Raw genomic sequence first — 18,890 nt, 5'->3', positions numbered from 1 at the left:
CAGTCTGTCTGAAGGGGTAGTTTAAAAATTTCCTGGGTTTTAAAATAGACCACCACTACCAACAAACAAACAGACAAACAGACAAAACCCCAATAAACAAAACCCTGTTTTAATCCTTCCTCTACTTTTTTTTTTTTTTCCTTTAAGATTTATTTATTTATTTATAGAAGCACTGGGTACAGTCAAAAGCACGGGAGGGTGAGAGAATTCACCAGAGCCAGAGCAGGGAGCAGAACAGGCAGAAGGACCAAAGTACACTGCTGAGGGGAGCAGTGACAGCAGGAGAGGCTGTGCACCATGTAGGACCCTCGCCCGGCGGCCAGGGATCGAACTGGTGCTGCAGAGGCTGCAGGCAGCTTCACAGCCCAGGTCTCAACTGCTGTGCCACTGGGGAAGCCCTTAATCCTTCCTCTAAAGGGAAGAGCATTTTTTAGATCTAATTATAAGGTTTCCAAAATGCTAATTTTATTACATGAGCATTTATTGGGTATCCGGTGGTAATAGTGACTACATTTATTGAAACCCTGTTTAACTGAGTAGCTCTGTGCTAGAGAGTTTTAAAAAAATTCTTTCACTGTTCCCAGCTTCGCGTGAGAAGAAATTTATATACATAGGGGTTCATATAATTTATGTTGTTAGGGAATTTTCACAGATATGTTGGGAGAGCATAAAGTTGCTTTTGTTTGATACCATTTTGAGGAATGAGAGAAAATATTTAGATCAAGTTAATTCTGAGCTGGAACTCATAGAGAAGGAAAGTAGCTTGGATTCATGAAAGAACCTGATCAAGTAGGAGGCAGTGTTTAGATATATGTGCTAGTGTTTGTAGGAGAGCCAGAATGGGGAAGGCTAGGGATTACAAAGTATTAGAAAATGAGACTGCTAAATGATAAATAATTGCCAAACTTAAGGTGTTATGAGTATTACATAATATCCTGTAAGGAACCTATACAACTGTGTAAATATAATGATGTTAATTATATTTTATTATGAGACGATAATTCTGATACTAGTGTTAGTGGGCAGAATGAGGAGCAGCACCCTAGGGCCCTCCCCAAAGCTGCATGTTCTAAATGGGTTCTGCCATCTGCCACATAAAGACAAAGCATACTCTTAGTGCATAAGATCTTCAGTAGAAAAGAACTTTAATAGAATTAGTGTGCAATAGAGAGAAGAGAAAGAATATGGTTTTCAGTGAAGCACCCCAGGCCACTCATCCCCTTGTGGGTAAATGCCCAACCAAACAGGGTTGGCCCAAAGTGGGGCCACTGAGGCCTGAAAGCCTGCCACAAGTCTAAAGCACCTTCTGGCCGGGAGCCAAAAGAAAGGAGCAGAAGGGGACTGGCAAGTCTAGAAGGAAAAGACAAAATCAAAATACAAGTCAAGATAAAAGCTGCCATTGTCAGCCTCCCCTCAGGTCTCTCACAACTCTTTCAAGTGTCTCCTTCCATGTCCCCCATGTCTCTAGTACAAGTCCAGGGTGGAGGAGGGAGCATGGCTTCTTAACATGTCTCCCTGTTCCGCGTGCCTCCTCCAGGTCTTCTCTCCCAGGTCCTTTTTGACTCCACCCTTGCTTGGCTCAGGCAGGAACCTGGAGCTCCCCTTTCCCTGGGGATTACACTGTTACAGTAGGTCAGGGCTAGCTCTGGTGGAGTTTCTTCAGTAGCAGATCTTGTAGCAGTCCAGCCAAAAGATAGGCTCCGAGAAGATGGGAATGGAGAAAAACACCCCAAGTTAATACTTGTGAAAAGAACTGAAGAGGCTCAGGAACTAATTTAGATGTATGGGAGGTAAGAGAAAGAATTTATTTTGTTATAGTCTCTGGATTTATTACTTTTTAACATAATTGTGTGTTGGTTTCTATTCATAAGTAGATTTGGGGCAGTGAAAGGCCACTGTGTGAACTTTGATCTAAAGTACTTTGTACTTGTTCCCACCTCAGAGATTTTAAAGTAGAGATCTGGTCCAGCTTCTGTAAGGGTAAATACACCTTTATTTATTTTCATTGTGTTCTATTTTATATAAAAAGTTGGTTTTAATCCACTTGAGTGTTGATTTGCATTAAAAACACTAATTTGTACTTATGATTTGTATTATATATTCATTGTTTTATATAAAAGTATAGATCTGTTTTGTTGATGTTATTTTTATTTTCTTCTGGCTTAGAGTTGTCATTAAAAATTAAGTAAAATTAGTTAGTTTTCTAGGTGTAAGTACAGATCCATTAATATTTTGTGAAAGATGATATTGTATGCATTTCTTACTTCCAGTTAAAAAAAAAAACTCCAGGAAAAAATAGATTGCTTATTTATATGATGTTATACTTCCTGTATTTCCAGTGTGAGAAATATTTTTTTTAGTAAGTTATTCTTGAGCATTCAGTAAATGGGGTGGAGATAAGGGTGAAGTAAATCTGTGTACTGCTCAAAATAGTATATTATCTATAAACAAGAAGTTTTATTTTACTTACTTTACCTGGTGTTTCTGGGTGAGTGTTTATTCAGCTGAATTAAGGTAAGTTACATTCTGAGAGAGTCTTAGAACCTGCAAAGTTTTAAGTGGTTGATTTCATTCTCCAAGCTGGTAGGAGGATAGCTTTGACCAATATATTTTAATCTTGAGTTAAGTTAAATGTATATGTCTATACATGTATAAGATAGCTATAAAACCCACAGAAATTTAATTTATAAATTATACATAAATGATTCAAAATAATGCTAATGTGCCATAATGTTTTATTAAAATGAAACCTTTAATGTTGGGATTTATAGCTTCAGGTCTGGTTATATTGTTAGCATGCTTAATTATTTTGATTTTAATATTACTATAGGGAATGGCTGTTCCTAAAAGTGGTAAAATGATGTCCTTGATTGTATGCACATATCTGTAATTTTGTGAACCTTATATTTAAAGTGCTGACAGCACTACTTGCATGCCATTTTCAACAGGAGTTGTGATAATTCTATAAAACTGTCTTGATTCACATGGTGGTAAGTGCCTAGTAAGTCAGTCATTTCCTCTTTACTTAGAAGGAATTGCAATTTGCTTACAAAATGTAAGTGGGACATAGAAATTATATAATAATCTGTTTTAATATAGTTATATTGATACAGCAACATGGAGTAATCAGATAAGTAACATGTACTTATTAATATTGTAAGAATGTCATTGAAGTGAAAGCCCCAAAATTCTTGCACAGAACTTGTTAACTCTGACAAATAATCTATAGGAGCTAATCTGAAAATCACTGTGATCAACAGCAATTAAAATATGTGCTTCTTAAACTTTTATATAGAATTCAAGATTTAAAATTGTTCTTTCGAACTGTACTGTAAAAATTTCTAAATGCTAATTCTATGTTTCTGCACCTAGTTCTTATGAACTAATAATAATACACAGACTAGCACTGGTCCATGGATATGTGCTTTGAGTAGCCTTTAGTAGACAATAAAAGAATGAAGTAAGAAAAAAAGTAAAATGCTGGATAAATCAGAAAAGGGCAAATAAAAATTAAGTAAAAATGGACAAGATAAGTGAAAATATTGAGAATATTGAAAAATATGTATTAGCTGAAAAAGGAGGGTCTAATGTAACTCAAAAGGAATAATTGAACTAAGAGAAAGATTCTGTGCTGTTCAACTTTAATAAGATAACTAAAAAAAAAATCAATTAGAACAACTTAAAATAATTAAACAATTTCAGTGATTAGGGTACAGTAGAGAAAAAAGCAGGTCTTTTGATCTTCCTTGAACGCAATCTATTCATTATGCCTTGCAATAGATTCTATTAGCGTTTCCCTGAGCCTCAATTCTCTGTTAATGCCTCTACATGGAATCTCAAATGTCTGCCTATCAAATATTCCAGGACAGAGTTCTGACATTTCCAGATAGATGTAGATTTGACATTTTAAATAAGACAGCAATGTGTGTTCAAGACCCAGAAGCAGAAAAACAAGAGGTTTTCAGCTAAAGGAAGCCACTAATCTGCATTGAATTCTTTTGTTTGTGTATGTATTTTCACAAGTTCAAGAAAGATTTCTAACTTTTAACTTTTCTGTTTTCCTTTTTAGGCCCAGATTATTCTTCATCAGCATGGTTACCTGGCAATGAATCTTTGTGGCAGGCCACAACTGTTGCATCCAATCATCGAAATAATCATATCAGGAGACATAGTATAGCTTCTGACAGTGGAGACACTGGCATTGGAACTTCTTGTTCTGACAGTGTGGAAGGTGAGTCAAAATTCTTCATGTCTGGATATGAATCTTTAGAGAATGGTTGTGACTGACAACATTTAAGGGGACTGTGTTTATTGCTCCAAATGAAAAAATTATAAAGCAGTGAATAAATAATATTCAGTGTTGCTATATGTCAAGTGAAACTGCCTTTCTGATCACATTTGATTTTCCTTCATTTATTTCTTTATTTTTATTTATTTATTTTTTTTTTTAAAGATTTATTTTTATTTATTTATACAAGCACTGGGTACAGTCAGAAGCGCGGGAGGGTGAGAGAACTCACCAGAGCCAGAGCGGGGAGCAGAACAGGCAGAAGGACCGAAGTACACTGCTGAGGGGAGCAGCGGGCCGCAGGAGGGGTCTGCGCGCCATGTGGGACCCTCCTCTGGTGGCCGGGGAGCAGCCGGGGATCGAACCGGCGCTGCAGAGTCTGCGGGCAGCTTCGCAACCCAGTGCTCAACCGCTGCGCCACCAGGGAGGCCCCATTTATTTCTTTAAAGTTCTTATTATGAGATAATTGTAGATTCACTTGCAATTTTAAGAGAATCTGTATACCCTTTATTGGTCTCTCTACCCCTTGGTAATATCTTGCAAAAACTACAGTTTTATATACTATGCCCGGAACATTTCTGTCAGGGCAGTATACCTCATGCCCATGTCTTGTCTTCTTCCCTCCCTCCCCCTTAACTCTTGAAAACCACATCTATTCTCCATTTTTATAACTTTGTAATTCTTAAAATTTTAAGAATGTTTTATAAAGGGATTCAAATAGTATGCAGCCCTTTGGAATTGGTTTTATTCCCTAGAGCTTCATCCAAGTTGTTGCATGCATCAGTAGTTTATGTCTTTCTTTTAATGAGTAGTACTCGATTGTGGAGGTATTGGATCGACTGCATTTTGCTTAACCATTTACTTAGCCCATTGAAAGACATTTGAATTTTACCTAGTTTTTTACTATTTAGAATAAAGCTGCTATAAATATCTTGTAGACGTTTTGGTGTTAACATTTGTCTTCATTTCTCTGGGGTAAATAAATGCCCAGGGTGAATGACGGTCCTTTGGTAGTTGCATGTTTAGTTTTTAAAGACATTTTCACTCTTTTGCACAACAACTCTTCCATTTTTATCAACAATGGAGATGGATCAAGATGAGAGATCCAGTTTTCTCTTCATCCTTGCCAGCATTTGGTGATTTTAAATTTTAGCCTTTCTGATAGCATTTGAATTTTCATTTCCTTAAAGTCTAATAATATTCAACATTTTTTTCCACATGCTTACTTGTCATCCTCTTTCTTAGGTGAAATGTCTCTTCATGTCATTTGTCCATGTTGTAGCTGGATGATTTCCTTTTCTACTGTTGAGTTTTGAGAGTTCTTTGTATATTTTAGATGCTAATTCTTTGTTGGCTCTGTGATCTGCAAATATTTTCTTTCATTTTGTAGTTTATGTTTTCATACTCCCAATAGTATTTATTGTAGAGCAAAAATCTTAAATTTTATGAAGTTCATTGTATTCGTTTTCCTTTATGTATGTCATGCTTTTGGAGGTCAAATCTAAGAAGTCATTACTGAGACTTAAGAGCTTGAAAATTTTCTCTCATTTTTTTCCTAACACTTTCATTTCATGTTTTATGCATTTAAATCCAGGATCCTTTGTGAGATAATTTTTTAATAAAGTGTGTATATTCTGGCATCCCTAAGACCATTGTTAGGCTTAATGATTTGCTAGAAGGAATCACAGGACTCAGTTATACCAGTTATACCAACAGTTATGGTTTATTATAGCAAAAGGAAACAAATGAAATTATTGAAAAAGAAGCAAAGGGCAGAATCTAGGGGACACCATCCCCATACTTATGACTGTTCTTTCCCAGTGGAGTTGTTTGGCCAGTTGATAGCCCCACTGATGATGTATTACTGCAAATATAGAGTATTGCTAACCAGAAAAGGTCACTTGAGCCTTGGTGGCCAGCATTTTTATTATGGGATAGTTATGTTGACATGGCTAACTGTCTCCATGGATGACTTTACTCTCTTAACTCCTGAGAGATCAAGTTTATCACACATCATTCAAGGACCCCTCCATAAATCACATTATTAGCATACACTATACGATGGGACCTAATATCCCCAGATAAAAAATGACACTCTTTATTAGACAGGATTTCCAAAGGATTAGAGGCTACCCCTGAGACTCAAACAAGGACCAGATCGTTCCTGGAATGTACAGGGTCTGCAAAACTCAAATAAGCTGAGTTAATCCTTACCGCGCAATGTAAGACTAAGATTAAAATTCATTGTTTTGCCTAATTAATCTTGAGATCAGTTATAATTATTGTTCCCATATAATTTTTTCCAAAGTTGTTTAAGAAATAGCTGTTATAGTTCCTTTGCCTTTCTAGAATCATTTTGTCTATATCTACAAAAAAATCTTACTGGAGATTTAATAGGAGTTATGGTGTCTGTATATCAGTTTGGGGAGAGTTTGACATCTTCATTCTGTTGAGTCTTTTAGTCTCTGTTGTTTCTCCTTTTTATTTAAATTTTAATTTTATGGACCAGTGCTGAATAGTTTTCAACATTCATGTTCTATACATATTTTGTTAGATTTATAGATGTATATTTTATTTTGGAGGGTGGTTTTATAAATTTTACTACCAATTTTGGTGTCAATGTGTTATGTTACTATATAAAAATACAGTGGACTCATACATGTTAGCTCATAAAATCTTCACAGCAACCTTCTGCAGAAAGAGTAATACTCAGAGATTAAATTACTTACTTAAAATAACTTAGGTAAAATGTGTATAACCTTGTCTCAGTGTATACACAGGTCAACAAATACAGTATGGTCAAGAATATTCAATTAGAAAATAGCTTTAAGTGTCTGTCAGTAGGAAATGGTTGATTATTTTACTGAGTATCCAGTTAAAATAATTAGTTAGCTATATATGTACCTCTTAGAAAGAGGTTCAAACAAATACCCAGATTGATAGAACAAATTGAACATTCTTTTGGAACTTCGTTGAAATTCTACTAAAACTTGGGGGGTAGGAAATTAAAATCAAAAACAGCCTGATGATGACCAGGAGAATAAGAGAGAATACTAAAATTCTGTGAATAAATGGAAAAAAATTAAAGAATAATTTCCATTGTTAAATTCAGATATTTCCTTTACCAGAAGGTGGAGTTTAATCCTCCCTGTCTAACTTGCATCCAGAGAATAGGAAGTAGAAAGGGGAATAATCACCTTACAATGGAGAAACCTGGCAAGTCTGGCACTGTCAGTTTCTGAGCCTTTTTGAAGAATTTTAATAATACATTGACAATTTACTCCTGAATTTTCTCTGTTGCTGATTTAGAATTCAGCTACTTGGGGCCTGCTTGGTGGTATTGTGACTCACCACTCTTAAGTAATATTCTAGGAGTAGTAAGTCACAACTGGGAGTTGTCTTTACTCCCAGAATTTTGGTTTGTTTTAATAATTTTTAGGTGAAATGTGTACTACATTTGAATCTAAAAAATTATGTTTATTGAGATAATGTTATTTTACAATACTGTATGTATTTTAGAAGTTTAGGCCCACACCCCTATGAATCTGTTACCACTATCCCACTATTCACTTGAATTCTTAAAAGACTGATTATTGTGAAAACCTCGGTGTACATATTAATTAACTACATGATTTACATACTAAAAAGTTTGACTATTAACAAAACTCTTGATTTATCTTACTGCATTTATTTACTGTATTTGATAAAAAGTACATACCTGTCATCAGTTACTGTCAATCCCTTTCTAAAGACATTTGAGTTAGTTTATGGAAAACAATGTAGAAGCCACTAGCAGCACGTGGCTATTGAGTGCTTGACCTGTCCCTGGTCCAAATTGAAATGTAGAATGCACATTGAAATTCAAGAACTTTTTATAACATATGAATGTAAAATATGTTATTAATATTGACTGATTATATGATAAGATAGCATTGGATATAGTGGGTTAAATAAAATAGTTAATTTTACCTTTCATTTTTACTTTTTTGATGTTGCTACTAAAAAACTGAAAAGTTACAAATGTAACTGAATTCTGTTTCTATTGGATATAATGGATATACTGGTTTTGATAGCCTGTAACTTGTGAAGAGTTTACTTTAGAGTGTGTTTGTGTTTTTATGTTTCTCAGTAGAAATAATATTGACTTCTCAAAATAGCTCGTCAGTCCACTTAATATTTTACATGCTACATGTTTTTATCATTAGCATTATGTCTACATTAAGTTATGTTTTGTCATTCTGGGGTATTGAAAGCATACTTCTTTTTGCATTTTGACATGGATAAGAACTTCACTGCAGTAGGATTACCCTGTTCTCCCTGGCAAAGAGAAAGTAAAGATGGGTGTGGTGGGGGTGTCAAGATTTGGATTGGAAAAGATTTTAGATTGCTTCAGAATTTCAGAAATTTTCCAATCTATTCAGTTGAGGAATAGCAAAAAGGAATAATGTCAATAGTTCTTGCTAGAAAATTCCTACTGGGTCTGAGGCACAGGCCCTCAGCGGGCAAGCTGGAACATTCTTTTAGATAAAGGAGATCCCAGATTGGGGGTTTCAGAGCATGGTTTCCTGTTAGAACAAGTAGAACATGGAAGTTGAGTTATCCCAGGTAGAAAAGTGTATGATTGTACCAGTCTTTCACATGGTTGGAAAAAGAGTTTTTAGGATGAAAGAGTTTATCTTTCAAGCTTCTAAACTTTGGCTGTTCTTTTCAAATAATGGCATATACTTAGGTAATTGAAATATTTAACCCATAAGTTTGAATCCTGATTTACCTTAGGTTTGGTTTTTTTGGTTTTTCTATAAAATAGTTATAATTGAATAGGTGTTCCTCCATATACTAAATGCAAATTTAATTTTTGGGAGTATAGATCCAACTACATGGAATAATTTTTATTTAAATTTCGTGGTACATTATTTTTAAGTAAACAGTACACCCATGAAGTGGGTCATCAAACTTTAAACAAACTGATATTATCTAGTGAAACTTCCATTTCTCCACCCGACTCTCTGCTCTTTAGTATTGTTTGATTATAACAAGTCTTTCAAGTGGTATCCTTTGGGCATTGATTCATCTGAAAAATAACTTGTATTTTTGTTTAATATTTAGTAAGTGAATAAATGAATGAATATGCAAAGCTCCAGGTTGGAAAGGGAAGAATACGTCTATTTTATAAATCATTTACAAAACACAATATTTGTAATTCACAGAGCATTTACATTCTGCATTCTGTTTACCCCACATTTATGTATAAGTTTTTAAAGAATTAAAACACATGGAGCTTTGCATATTCATTCATTTATTCACTTAATAAATATTTACTGAATTATTACTGTGTTTCAGGAGCTACAAAATTGAAGAGTTCAAAATGGGAAATACATCAGAATATGGGAAGGGACTTTAGTACAGAAAACTATTCTAATATTACCAGTGAGTAGTTTAATTTTAGCCAGAGTATTTGGAGATTTAAAATAACGCCAAGTAAGGGCTAGCTTAAACAAGAAGTAAATTTAACATTAGTGGCACCACTTTTTAGCTGTGGCAAATTGTTCATGGGGTGTCACATTTCAGGTTAGTAAGAAATGGTCTGTGACATGAAGGTAAATGTGTCTGCAAGCCTACCAAATTAAAACATAAACCACACTAGCAGATCACCAATTTCTTCCTAGGTTTTCTTTGCTGAGACCTGGAAGCCATATAAATGTAGCTGCTGTTGCTACAGAAAATAGTTTGAGAGGGAGTTGTTTTTTGAGGTATGCAGAACTTGTGTAGTGCATACCTAGATGTGTGGTGCAAGGGTTGAGTGACTAAAGGAGAAGCAAGAGGAAACTGGGAGTAAGGACCCTGAGGCAAAATAAATAAATAGATAAAAATGAGTCTAAAAAATGAACAGCTTTTTGCTTAAGTTTGGCTCTGTATCCTTCCATAGTATAGTCTTCCTCTCCTTTATCACCTTTTATTTTTTCAACCTTAACTTTTAACAGTCTGTTTGGGCCTAGTTTTCAAGCATAATCATATAATTTACTAAGTAAAGATACAGATAGGCCCTCTTGTGTTATGCAGCCATTGTGAGTCCCACTGTGTTCTTCGACACGGCTGTATCAGCCTATCAACAGACAGACCTTGGACACCTTAGAGGTGTTTGCAGACAGAGTTTCAAAACACGGAAGACTCTTGTGTTCTGAGCACTACGGCAAGAAAGGATTTGGTTATAAAGGTTCCTGCTTTCAGGGAATTTTTCTAGGGCTTATGTGTCAGTGTGGTGACATCACTTGTCATCATGACACTGGTAGCGGGTCTATTTATGGGGTGAATGATGAGGAGAATTTTATCCTGAAGCATACAAGTCCTGGTATGTTGTCAATGGCAAATGCTGGACCCAACGTGAATGGCTCTTAGTTTTCATCTACACTGCCAGGACTGAGTGGTTGGGTGGAATGCATGTGATCTCTGACAAGATGAAGAAGGGAACAAATAGGGTGGAAGCCATGGAGGACTGTGGGTCCAGGAATGGCAGGGCCAGCAAGGAGATCACCATTGCTGACTCTCGACAGCAGTTGTGTTTTGGCTTAATCACCAGGGCATTCCTTCTGTAGCTCAGGAGAGACCCCTTCATCCCTGCCTGCTCAAAATAGCTCACAATTTTTATGCTCTCCTTATAGTTCTTTGGGGTCCATGTTTTCCTTATCCTCTTCCAAGTCTAGTAGATTATAAGTCAAATTTATGATTATGAAATAAGCAATAACAGCAGCAAAAAAGGAAAAGATACAAGTGTAGAGTTAAATAAGTTTTTTCTTTGATAAATCCTAACTGCTAATTTTATTTGGAGATGCTTACATGGCAGGGCTAGTAAAAATGAACTTCAGTTTAATCATACATTCATCAGTGAGTTGTGTTTACTAAGAGATAGGACTGTTGAATAATACAAATTTTGGTGTTTTTCTGTGACTATGTCCGAAAGGAAGGAAAATCAGAAAAATTACCATTTATCTGGTACATAGTCTTCATCTTATGAGAAAATTGAGGCCTTTTAAGGTAAAGTCCTATTTGATCTTTTATTCTGTTTGTTAGGTTCTGTACTAGGGATTACAGTGAAAGAGACATTTTCCCTGTTCCTAGTCTAGTGGAGAAGACAGACAGGAAATAATTGTCGTAAAATAGTATGATTAGTATGACAGGCCAGACACTAAGAGAAGGGGACCTACCTAAATCCACTGGATAGGGGACTCCTAGCAGAAATACTTAAACAGAGGCCCATGAGTAGGAACCAGCAGGGCAGAAGTGGTGGAGGAGAATGTGCAGGTTGATAGAAGAGCATGGTCAGAGACTGGGAGGTGACCCCCTACCTAGCCTCGTAATAGTTGGCTTATTTTGGTTACACATGTCATGTATTAAGTATATGGAAATGAACATTCACACACTATTGGTCCAAATATAAATTGCAACCTCTTAGGGCACCTTGAAAATGTCAGGTAAAATTTTAAATGCACTTCATTTGACCAGCAATTTTATAATTAAAAATTGTATTTTGGTACATTTTACATTTACAGTGGCATAAGTAGGCATCCTGACATTGTGTGTTATAGCAAAAATCTAGAAACAAATGTACATCATTCTGGGATTGGATAAAGAAATCACGATATCCATTAAGAGGCAATTCTTTGCCTCTACTGAAAAAGAATGAGTTAGACTTAAAAAAATACTGGAAGGTGAAAGAACGTTCTGCAGATGGATCAGAGGAGAGTAGAGCTGAAGTTAATTTGGTTTATACATAGGAGCTGACTTGTCCACACAAAGAGATAATGGGAAGGGAGAAAATGACATGTTTTAGGAGACATTTAGGAGATGAAAACCATACATCCTTTTTAAACAGCTTGATTGAAATGTAATTAATATACCATACAGTTCACCCATTTATAGTGTGCAATTCAGTGGCTTTTAGTATATTCACAGAGTTGTCTATTTATTAACATCAGTTTTAGGATATTAATATCACCTCAAAAGAAACCACATTCTCCTTACCCATCATTTTTAATAGATCTATTCTGCCAACCCTAGGTAACCGCTAATTTTGGAAGGTATAATATTTTCCAGGGCTCTATATTTTCTTTGTGTATTTTTTTTACAGTGATTTGTTTTTATTAGCTTACTTTGCCAAATAATTTCTTTAAAAAAAACTCACTTTAATGTAAAGTATCCTTTTGTTCTTGTTTTGGTTTTTTCTTCTTTGTATTTTTTTTTTTTACAGAAAATTTAAAACATACACCAAAATAGAAAGATGGTAAATGGTAAAACAAATTTATGCAAATTACAGCACATGGTGGTCTTATTTCAGCTATCACTTTTCTGCTTGTCCCCATACCTCTAGAAATATTTTTAATGAAATCAAGAACTTCATCTTATAATAATTCTAGTATTTATTGGGAATTCACTGTGTACAAGGCATCATGATAAGAGATTTATATGATTGCTATAGATTAAATCGGTGATATTTTGACCATTCTCCAAGCTGTTAACCCTTGTTTTTACTAGCTATCAGTCATTGGTGAATACTACTATATTTTTGCATCTTAGAGAGTTTCACAACTCTGATAATGGATACTCTAATAACTTGACTTCTAGGTTATTATAGTGAATTAGTGGGTCACTTCACCCTAACATTGATAAAAATTATCTACTGTAAAATTTTGCAATGTGAGGTTTTAAACATTTTACAGTTTTTTAAATTATAAAATCCTTTTAAGGTAAAATATAATGATCTTTTTATTGATAAAAAGTAAGACTTACAGGACATTACTAATATACCCATGCTTATACAGCTATTCAAGTGGTGGAGCTGAGATTCTACAAGTCTGTCTTAATTCTAGAGCTCTACTTTGATCCAACTGTCTCAGATATTTGTACTTGCAGGAGAAACCATCAGGGAAGATGCCCAGAGAGGTGTAGCGTAGGGTAGTGTATGAAACCCTAGACTGAGAAATAGGAGACCAGGAGTCTATTTTGAGATTTGTACTTAGTCAAGTGATTTAACCTTTATGCACTTTCATTCTTCATTTGCATATGGGAGTAGGTTAAAGGTTATGTATGTAATAGTGTTTTAATTGTGAAATCAAATAATTGCAATGCGGTATTAAAACATTTACATTTCTTTGCAAAACAAACATCCCTTTTCCTTTGTGCCCCATCTCTACTTAATTTTGGTTGTTAATCTGCATTATTGCCTAAAGTGAAATATGACACCATACATGATTTAGCCTCTTTAGGTACATACTATCACACCACGCCCACTGACAGAAGACTCATAACCCTCTGCTGTCGTTGATTGAGCCCCATTTCCCTTCTGCTCCCCACTTAGCATTCCCCCCACTGTAGCCTCAATTTTCCTGTCAAATTGCAAGGTTTTTTTTTTTTTGTTTGTTTGTCTGTTTAGTTTTGTTATTTGTTTCTTTGTAGTCCACATTAAGTGTGAACTGATCTGGTGTTCATCTTTCTCCTGATTTATTTTGCTTAGCATAATCCCCTCTGGTTCCATTCATGTTGTCACAAATGGCGAGATCTCATCTCTTTATAATAGCTGAGTAGTATTCCATTGTGTCATATGCCACATCTTAATCCACTCATCTGCCCTTGCGTACATACATTTCTGTTTGTGGTTGTACAGTTGTCCCAGCACCATTTGTTGAGGGGACTTTCTTTTTCTATTGCACTTTTTGGCTCCTTTGTTCTAAATTAGCTATATATTTAAGTTGGGTATACTTATGTCCTCAGTTCTATTACAGTATTGTCTGTGTGTCTATTTTAATTATAATTCCATACTGTTTTGATTACTATAGCTTTGAAGAATAGTTGGGAGTCTAGATGGGTAATATCTTCATTCTTCTTTTTTCTCAGGATTACTTTGACTATTTGTCATCTTTTGTGATCCCCATATAAATTTTATTAATGTTTGCTCTATTTCTTTGAGAATGCTTTTGCAACTTGGATAGGGGTTGTATTGAATCTGTATATTGCTTTGGTATGATGTCCATTTTAGCAATGTTAATTCTTCCAATCCACATACAGGGAATAACTTTCATTTTTTGGGTTCTTTCTTTCTTTTAACAATGTAGTACAGTTTTTATTGTGTCAGTCTTTCATCTCCTTAAGTTTATTCCTAGGAATTTAATTCATTTTGATGTGTGTGTAAGTGATTTTTTTTTCCTTGATTCTGTGTCTTCTAGTTTGTTGTGTACAGGAAGGCAGCAGATTTTTGAACATTTATTTTATAGCCTATAAGTTCACTATTCTGATTTATTGTTTCTAAGAGTTTTTTAGTGAAGTCTTTAGAGTTTTTCTATACATTTATGTAATCTGCAAATGGTGATATTTGTACTTTTTCTTTCCTGATTTGGACTTCTTTCATATTTGAGCTAGCCAAGACTTCCAAAACTATGTTTAATATTAGTGGTTAAAGTGAACATTATTGTTCTGTACCTGGTCTTAGAGGGAAAGCTTTCCATTTTTCACTGTTGAGTATGATGTTAGTTGTGAGTTTATCATATATGGCCTTTATTATGTTGAAGTATGTTTCACAACTTTTTCCTGCATGAAATGAATTTTTAAATCAGAAATGGATGCTTAATCTTCTCAAATTCTCTTTGCATTGATTGACAAGATCATGATTTTTATCTTTCCTTTTGTTGATGAAATGATGTTGATATTGATTCCCCATCTATCCCTCGCAACCCTAAGTGACCACTTATCTTTTCCATCTCTATAGATTTCTTTGTTTTGGACATTTACTATAAATGTAATAATCTAATGTGTGGACCTTTGTGACAGACTGTTTTCGTTTAGCATAATGTTTGCAAGATCTCTTCATGTTGCAGCATGTACCAGTACTTCCTTTTTTATTGGTGTATAATATTCTAATGTATGGATAATATCATACTATGTATCTATTTAGCATACAGACATTTGATTTGTTTCAGCTCTTTGGCTATAAAGAATAATGCCTCCGTGAAGCTGTTTCCATTTCTTTTGGGTATATACGTATGAGTGGAATTGTGTGGGCATATCATAACTCTGTGTTTAATTTTTTTTCAGGAAATGCCAAATTATTCCCAAGGAGCCTCCAGCTTTGTATGAGGGTTTCAGTTTCTTCACATCCTTCTCAACACTGACTGCCATTTTGAATGTGAAGTGGTATTTCATAGTAGTTTTATTTTACATTCCCCAATGACTAAATGATTCTGAACATCTTTTTATATGCTTTAATAAGGCCATTTATGTTATCTTCTTTGTAAAAGTGTCCAATCACTTTTACCCATTTTTAACTTTGGTCTATACTTTTATTATGGGGTTATAGGAGTTCTTTAAATAGTTCTTTGATATACATGTATATTAGATACATGATATGCAACAGTTTTCTCCCATCCTGTGGGTTGTCTTTTAACTTTCTCTATGATACCAAGTCAAATTTGTAAAATTTTTGTTGAAATACAATATATTTTGTTTGGCTTTTTGGTGTATCTAGGAAACCACTGCCTGACTTAAGGTCAATAAGAATTTACCCATAGAGTTTGAGTTTTGTAATTTTATTTGCTATTTTTTAGGTCTTTTAATTTTGAGTTAGTATTTGCGGTTGGTATGAGGTAGTGGTTCTACTTTATTCTTTTGCCTATGACTATATAGTTGTCCCAGCTGTATCTGTTCTTTTACTTCTTAAAGTAGAAATTATGATGTGCATTCTAACTTGACCATCTATTATGGTAAATGGAAATCTTTTTCTTTCTCTCACAAATATAAGGACCTTAAAACATTGGAATGGTGATCTGCTTCTGTTTTTTCAATTATATGTTTTAGCTGCCAAATACATTGGCTCTTTTTTTTTTTTTTAAGATTTACTTATTTATGCATACAAGAGCTGAGGTGTAGGCCAGAGGTGTGGGGAGGTGAGAGGATTCACCAGAAACAGAGTGTGGAGCAGAACAGGCGGATTGACTGATACACATTCCCGAGGGGAGCAGCAGGTGAGACAGGAGAGGTCTTCTGAGCCATGTGGGTCAGCTACCTGGCTGGGGATTGAACACCTGCTGCGGTGGTGGCTGTGGATAGCTTCATCAGTGCTGAGACTTAACTAACCCCTTGTGCCACCAAGGAGGCCTTATATTGGCTCTTTTTATATGCAAATTAGATAATTGTTTTTAATGGCTTATACTTATTTCTTTGTTCTTATATTTAATTGCAGGCTTAGTTAAAAAAATACATTACTTTTTGCAACTCAACACTGTTTTCCTTTTTTCTGAAAGAAACTATAAAGGAATTTTGGTAGTTCTCTTGATGAGTTTGTGGTAGTAAGCACTTGCTTCATTTCTGTTTCTATTCCATTTTGCTTAGCAAAAAATATATTTTTCCCTCAATCTTGAAAGATAGCTCACCTTTCCAAACAGTTCTTGGGTGACAGTTATATATTCTTAATCTTTTGGAGATATTAGTTCCACTGTATTTTGAATTTCTTTCTTACTGTTAAGAAGTTGGCTCTCATTCTGAGAGTTCTTAATATGAATAGTCTGCCTTTGTTCTGTGGCTCACTTCTCATTGTGTGGTGTTTCATAGTTTTTTTTTTTTTTTATGATAAACTTTAGTCCTGCTCTGCAGTTGTGTGTGTAATATTGAAATTATAACCCTTGAAAGGAAGGGCTGGATCAGTAATTTTATTGACAATGACATTATTGCATTGCCTTTTCTACGTAGCAGTGTTGTGTGCTTCGCACATTCCTAGAAGATCCTTTGAATTATTGTTGAACCAATTTATAAAATTGTTTTCCTACCAGTGTGTAACTTAGAAAATTTAAAAATATTTACCTAAAGACATAGGGAATACTTAAAATTGTTCATGAATCTTTTGAGAAAATGGATGCATGTGGCATAAAAATGATTTTCCACCCACATGCTATGATTTGATCATGACATTAGTTTGAAGAGCAAAAATTACTGTGATGTTGTATAAAACTATATTATTGCCTTTGGGCTAGGGTTAACATTTTTTATTTAAAAATGTAAAATATTTTTATATTTATGAGGGTAAATATTTTAAACTTATACTTTAAATCAGAATTTTTTGATACAGGGTTATATACAGGCCATTTGTGTATTCTTTGAAAGTGTCTAATTTTTTTTTAACTGTAAAGGCTTGTGATTTGTTGTTGTATAGATTTATAGGTGTGATCTGATTGAATTTAATTCTTTTTTATTATAGGGAGGATGGGAGAAGGCGGGAGTAAGATCTTGAAAGAGAGTGGGTGTAGGAGCCTCACTATTCCTACATATGTGAACATAGAATCAGTTAGACTCCTCTTAATGGATAAGAATGAATATGACAGTGAAGCAGAAGTAGGGATTTTATTCAGAATTAAAAAATAAGTTATCTTAAATATAATTCAGTTTCATTATCAGGTTATAGTAGTGCCTTCTCTTACAAGTTGAAATTTGTTTAAAACCATCAGCTCTTCTATTGATACACTGTCTTTGAATGCTATGGATCTTATCCTCTGGATTTCAAAAGGACTGTCTTCTGCTGGTTTCAGATTTCATTGTGCAACTTATATATGGACTAGATGCCATCATAATAACTTGCATTTGGAATTTGTGGCTACAATTATGTAGTATAATAAAGCACATTTATTTATAATTGAACATCTTGTTAGGGTAAAATAACATTTTTAATGTTGAAATTATTTTCTGTACTCAACTCAGATACAATGATTCTTTTTTCAGATACTCATTATCAAGTATTTAACTCCTTGTTAATTAATTCATGTGCAAATGTGTGCATGTGCACGTGTATAACTAAATCTTAATCTTTAGTTTTGATAGTGATAAATTCTGAATATCAGAGTAAATCAGTTTTTACACAAGCACTCAGATGCTGGTAATGGTTCATCTTAGGGATACTTAAGCTTGAAAGCTTCAGAACTGGAGTTAGACCCAGGAGGAATGTAGTGAATAGAGCAGCAGAATCATTTGTTAAAAAATGACATTACTGGATCCCATGCTACTCCAGATCTCAGGTAACATTTTTGTATGCTAAAGTTTGAGAACTTCTGATAAGAAAACTTTCAGGAGTAAGTACTCTGGTCATTGTAATGTTTTGTGAAAAGCATGTATCAGCTACTTTCAGAATTTTTGGAGTAAATACTAGACTGATGTGGAATTTATCTTTGTCATCAATTTTTGATTTTCTATACAGTTGGGGAGTATTAAATTTGCAAAGGTAGACAGGAAAGTAGTGTATTATCAAGACATATGTGGCAGCCAGACTGGCTGTGTCTGGTCTCAAAAGGTTTCAGTTGTGACATGAAAAGTGAGACAGTCACCTGATATATTATTTAGACTTTAGTAATAGTGTCCTTTGAGAAATTTAAAACTCTTTGCGGCTACAGAAAATAGCAGTTTTTTTTTTTCTTTCAAACTTTGTATAAGTTAGACTAATTAGTAAAGTTATATTCCTTGAAAGCAAGTTAAAATAAGATATAAAGTAAAATGCAAAAGCATCTTTTTCCTTTATCCCACTTTCATTGTGCAAGAGTTACCTTCATTTATTAAGTTTTGGGTGTATTCTTCA

At 34.5% G+C, this 18,890-nt stretch overlaps 1 protein-coding gene and 1 pseudogene across 5 annotated transcripts in view; both read left to right on the top strand.

Annotated features, from left to right (window-relative positions):
• CEP85L (centrosomal protein 85 like) overlaps nucleotides 1-18,890 on the top strand; it is a 142,724-nt gene that overhangs the window by 49,526 nt on the left and 74,308 nt on the right. For all 5 annotated transcript variants that reach the window (XM_037520307.2, XM_037520305.2, XM_037520306.2 and 2 more), the window contains exon 2: nucleotides 4,070-4,231. Coding sequence is in view for 3 of the 5 variants with exons in the window: in XM_037520305.2 (XP_037376202.1) it covers nucleotides 4,070-4,231 (162 nt within the window). In the remaining 2 variants the exon portion in view is untranslated. The remainder of the gene's footprint in view (nucleotides 1-4,069; nucleotides 4,232-18,890) is intronic.
• On the top strand, nucleotides 9,838-15,361 carry LOC119253137 (peptidyl-prolyl cis-trans isomerase A-like; annotated as a pseudogene).

This window comes from Talpa occidentalis, unplaced genomic scaffold (assembly GCF_014898055.3).
Source record: "Talpa occidentalis isolate TD23 unplaced genomic scaffold, MPIMG_talOcc4v2.1 talOcc4.2, whole genome shotgun sequence".
Taxonomy (NCBI): Eukaryota; Metazoa; Chordata; class Mammalia; order Eulipotyphla; family Talpidae; genus Talpa; species Talpa occidentalis.
This window is presented reverse-complemented; position numbering and strand designations above follow the sequence as displayed.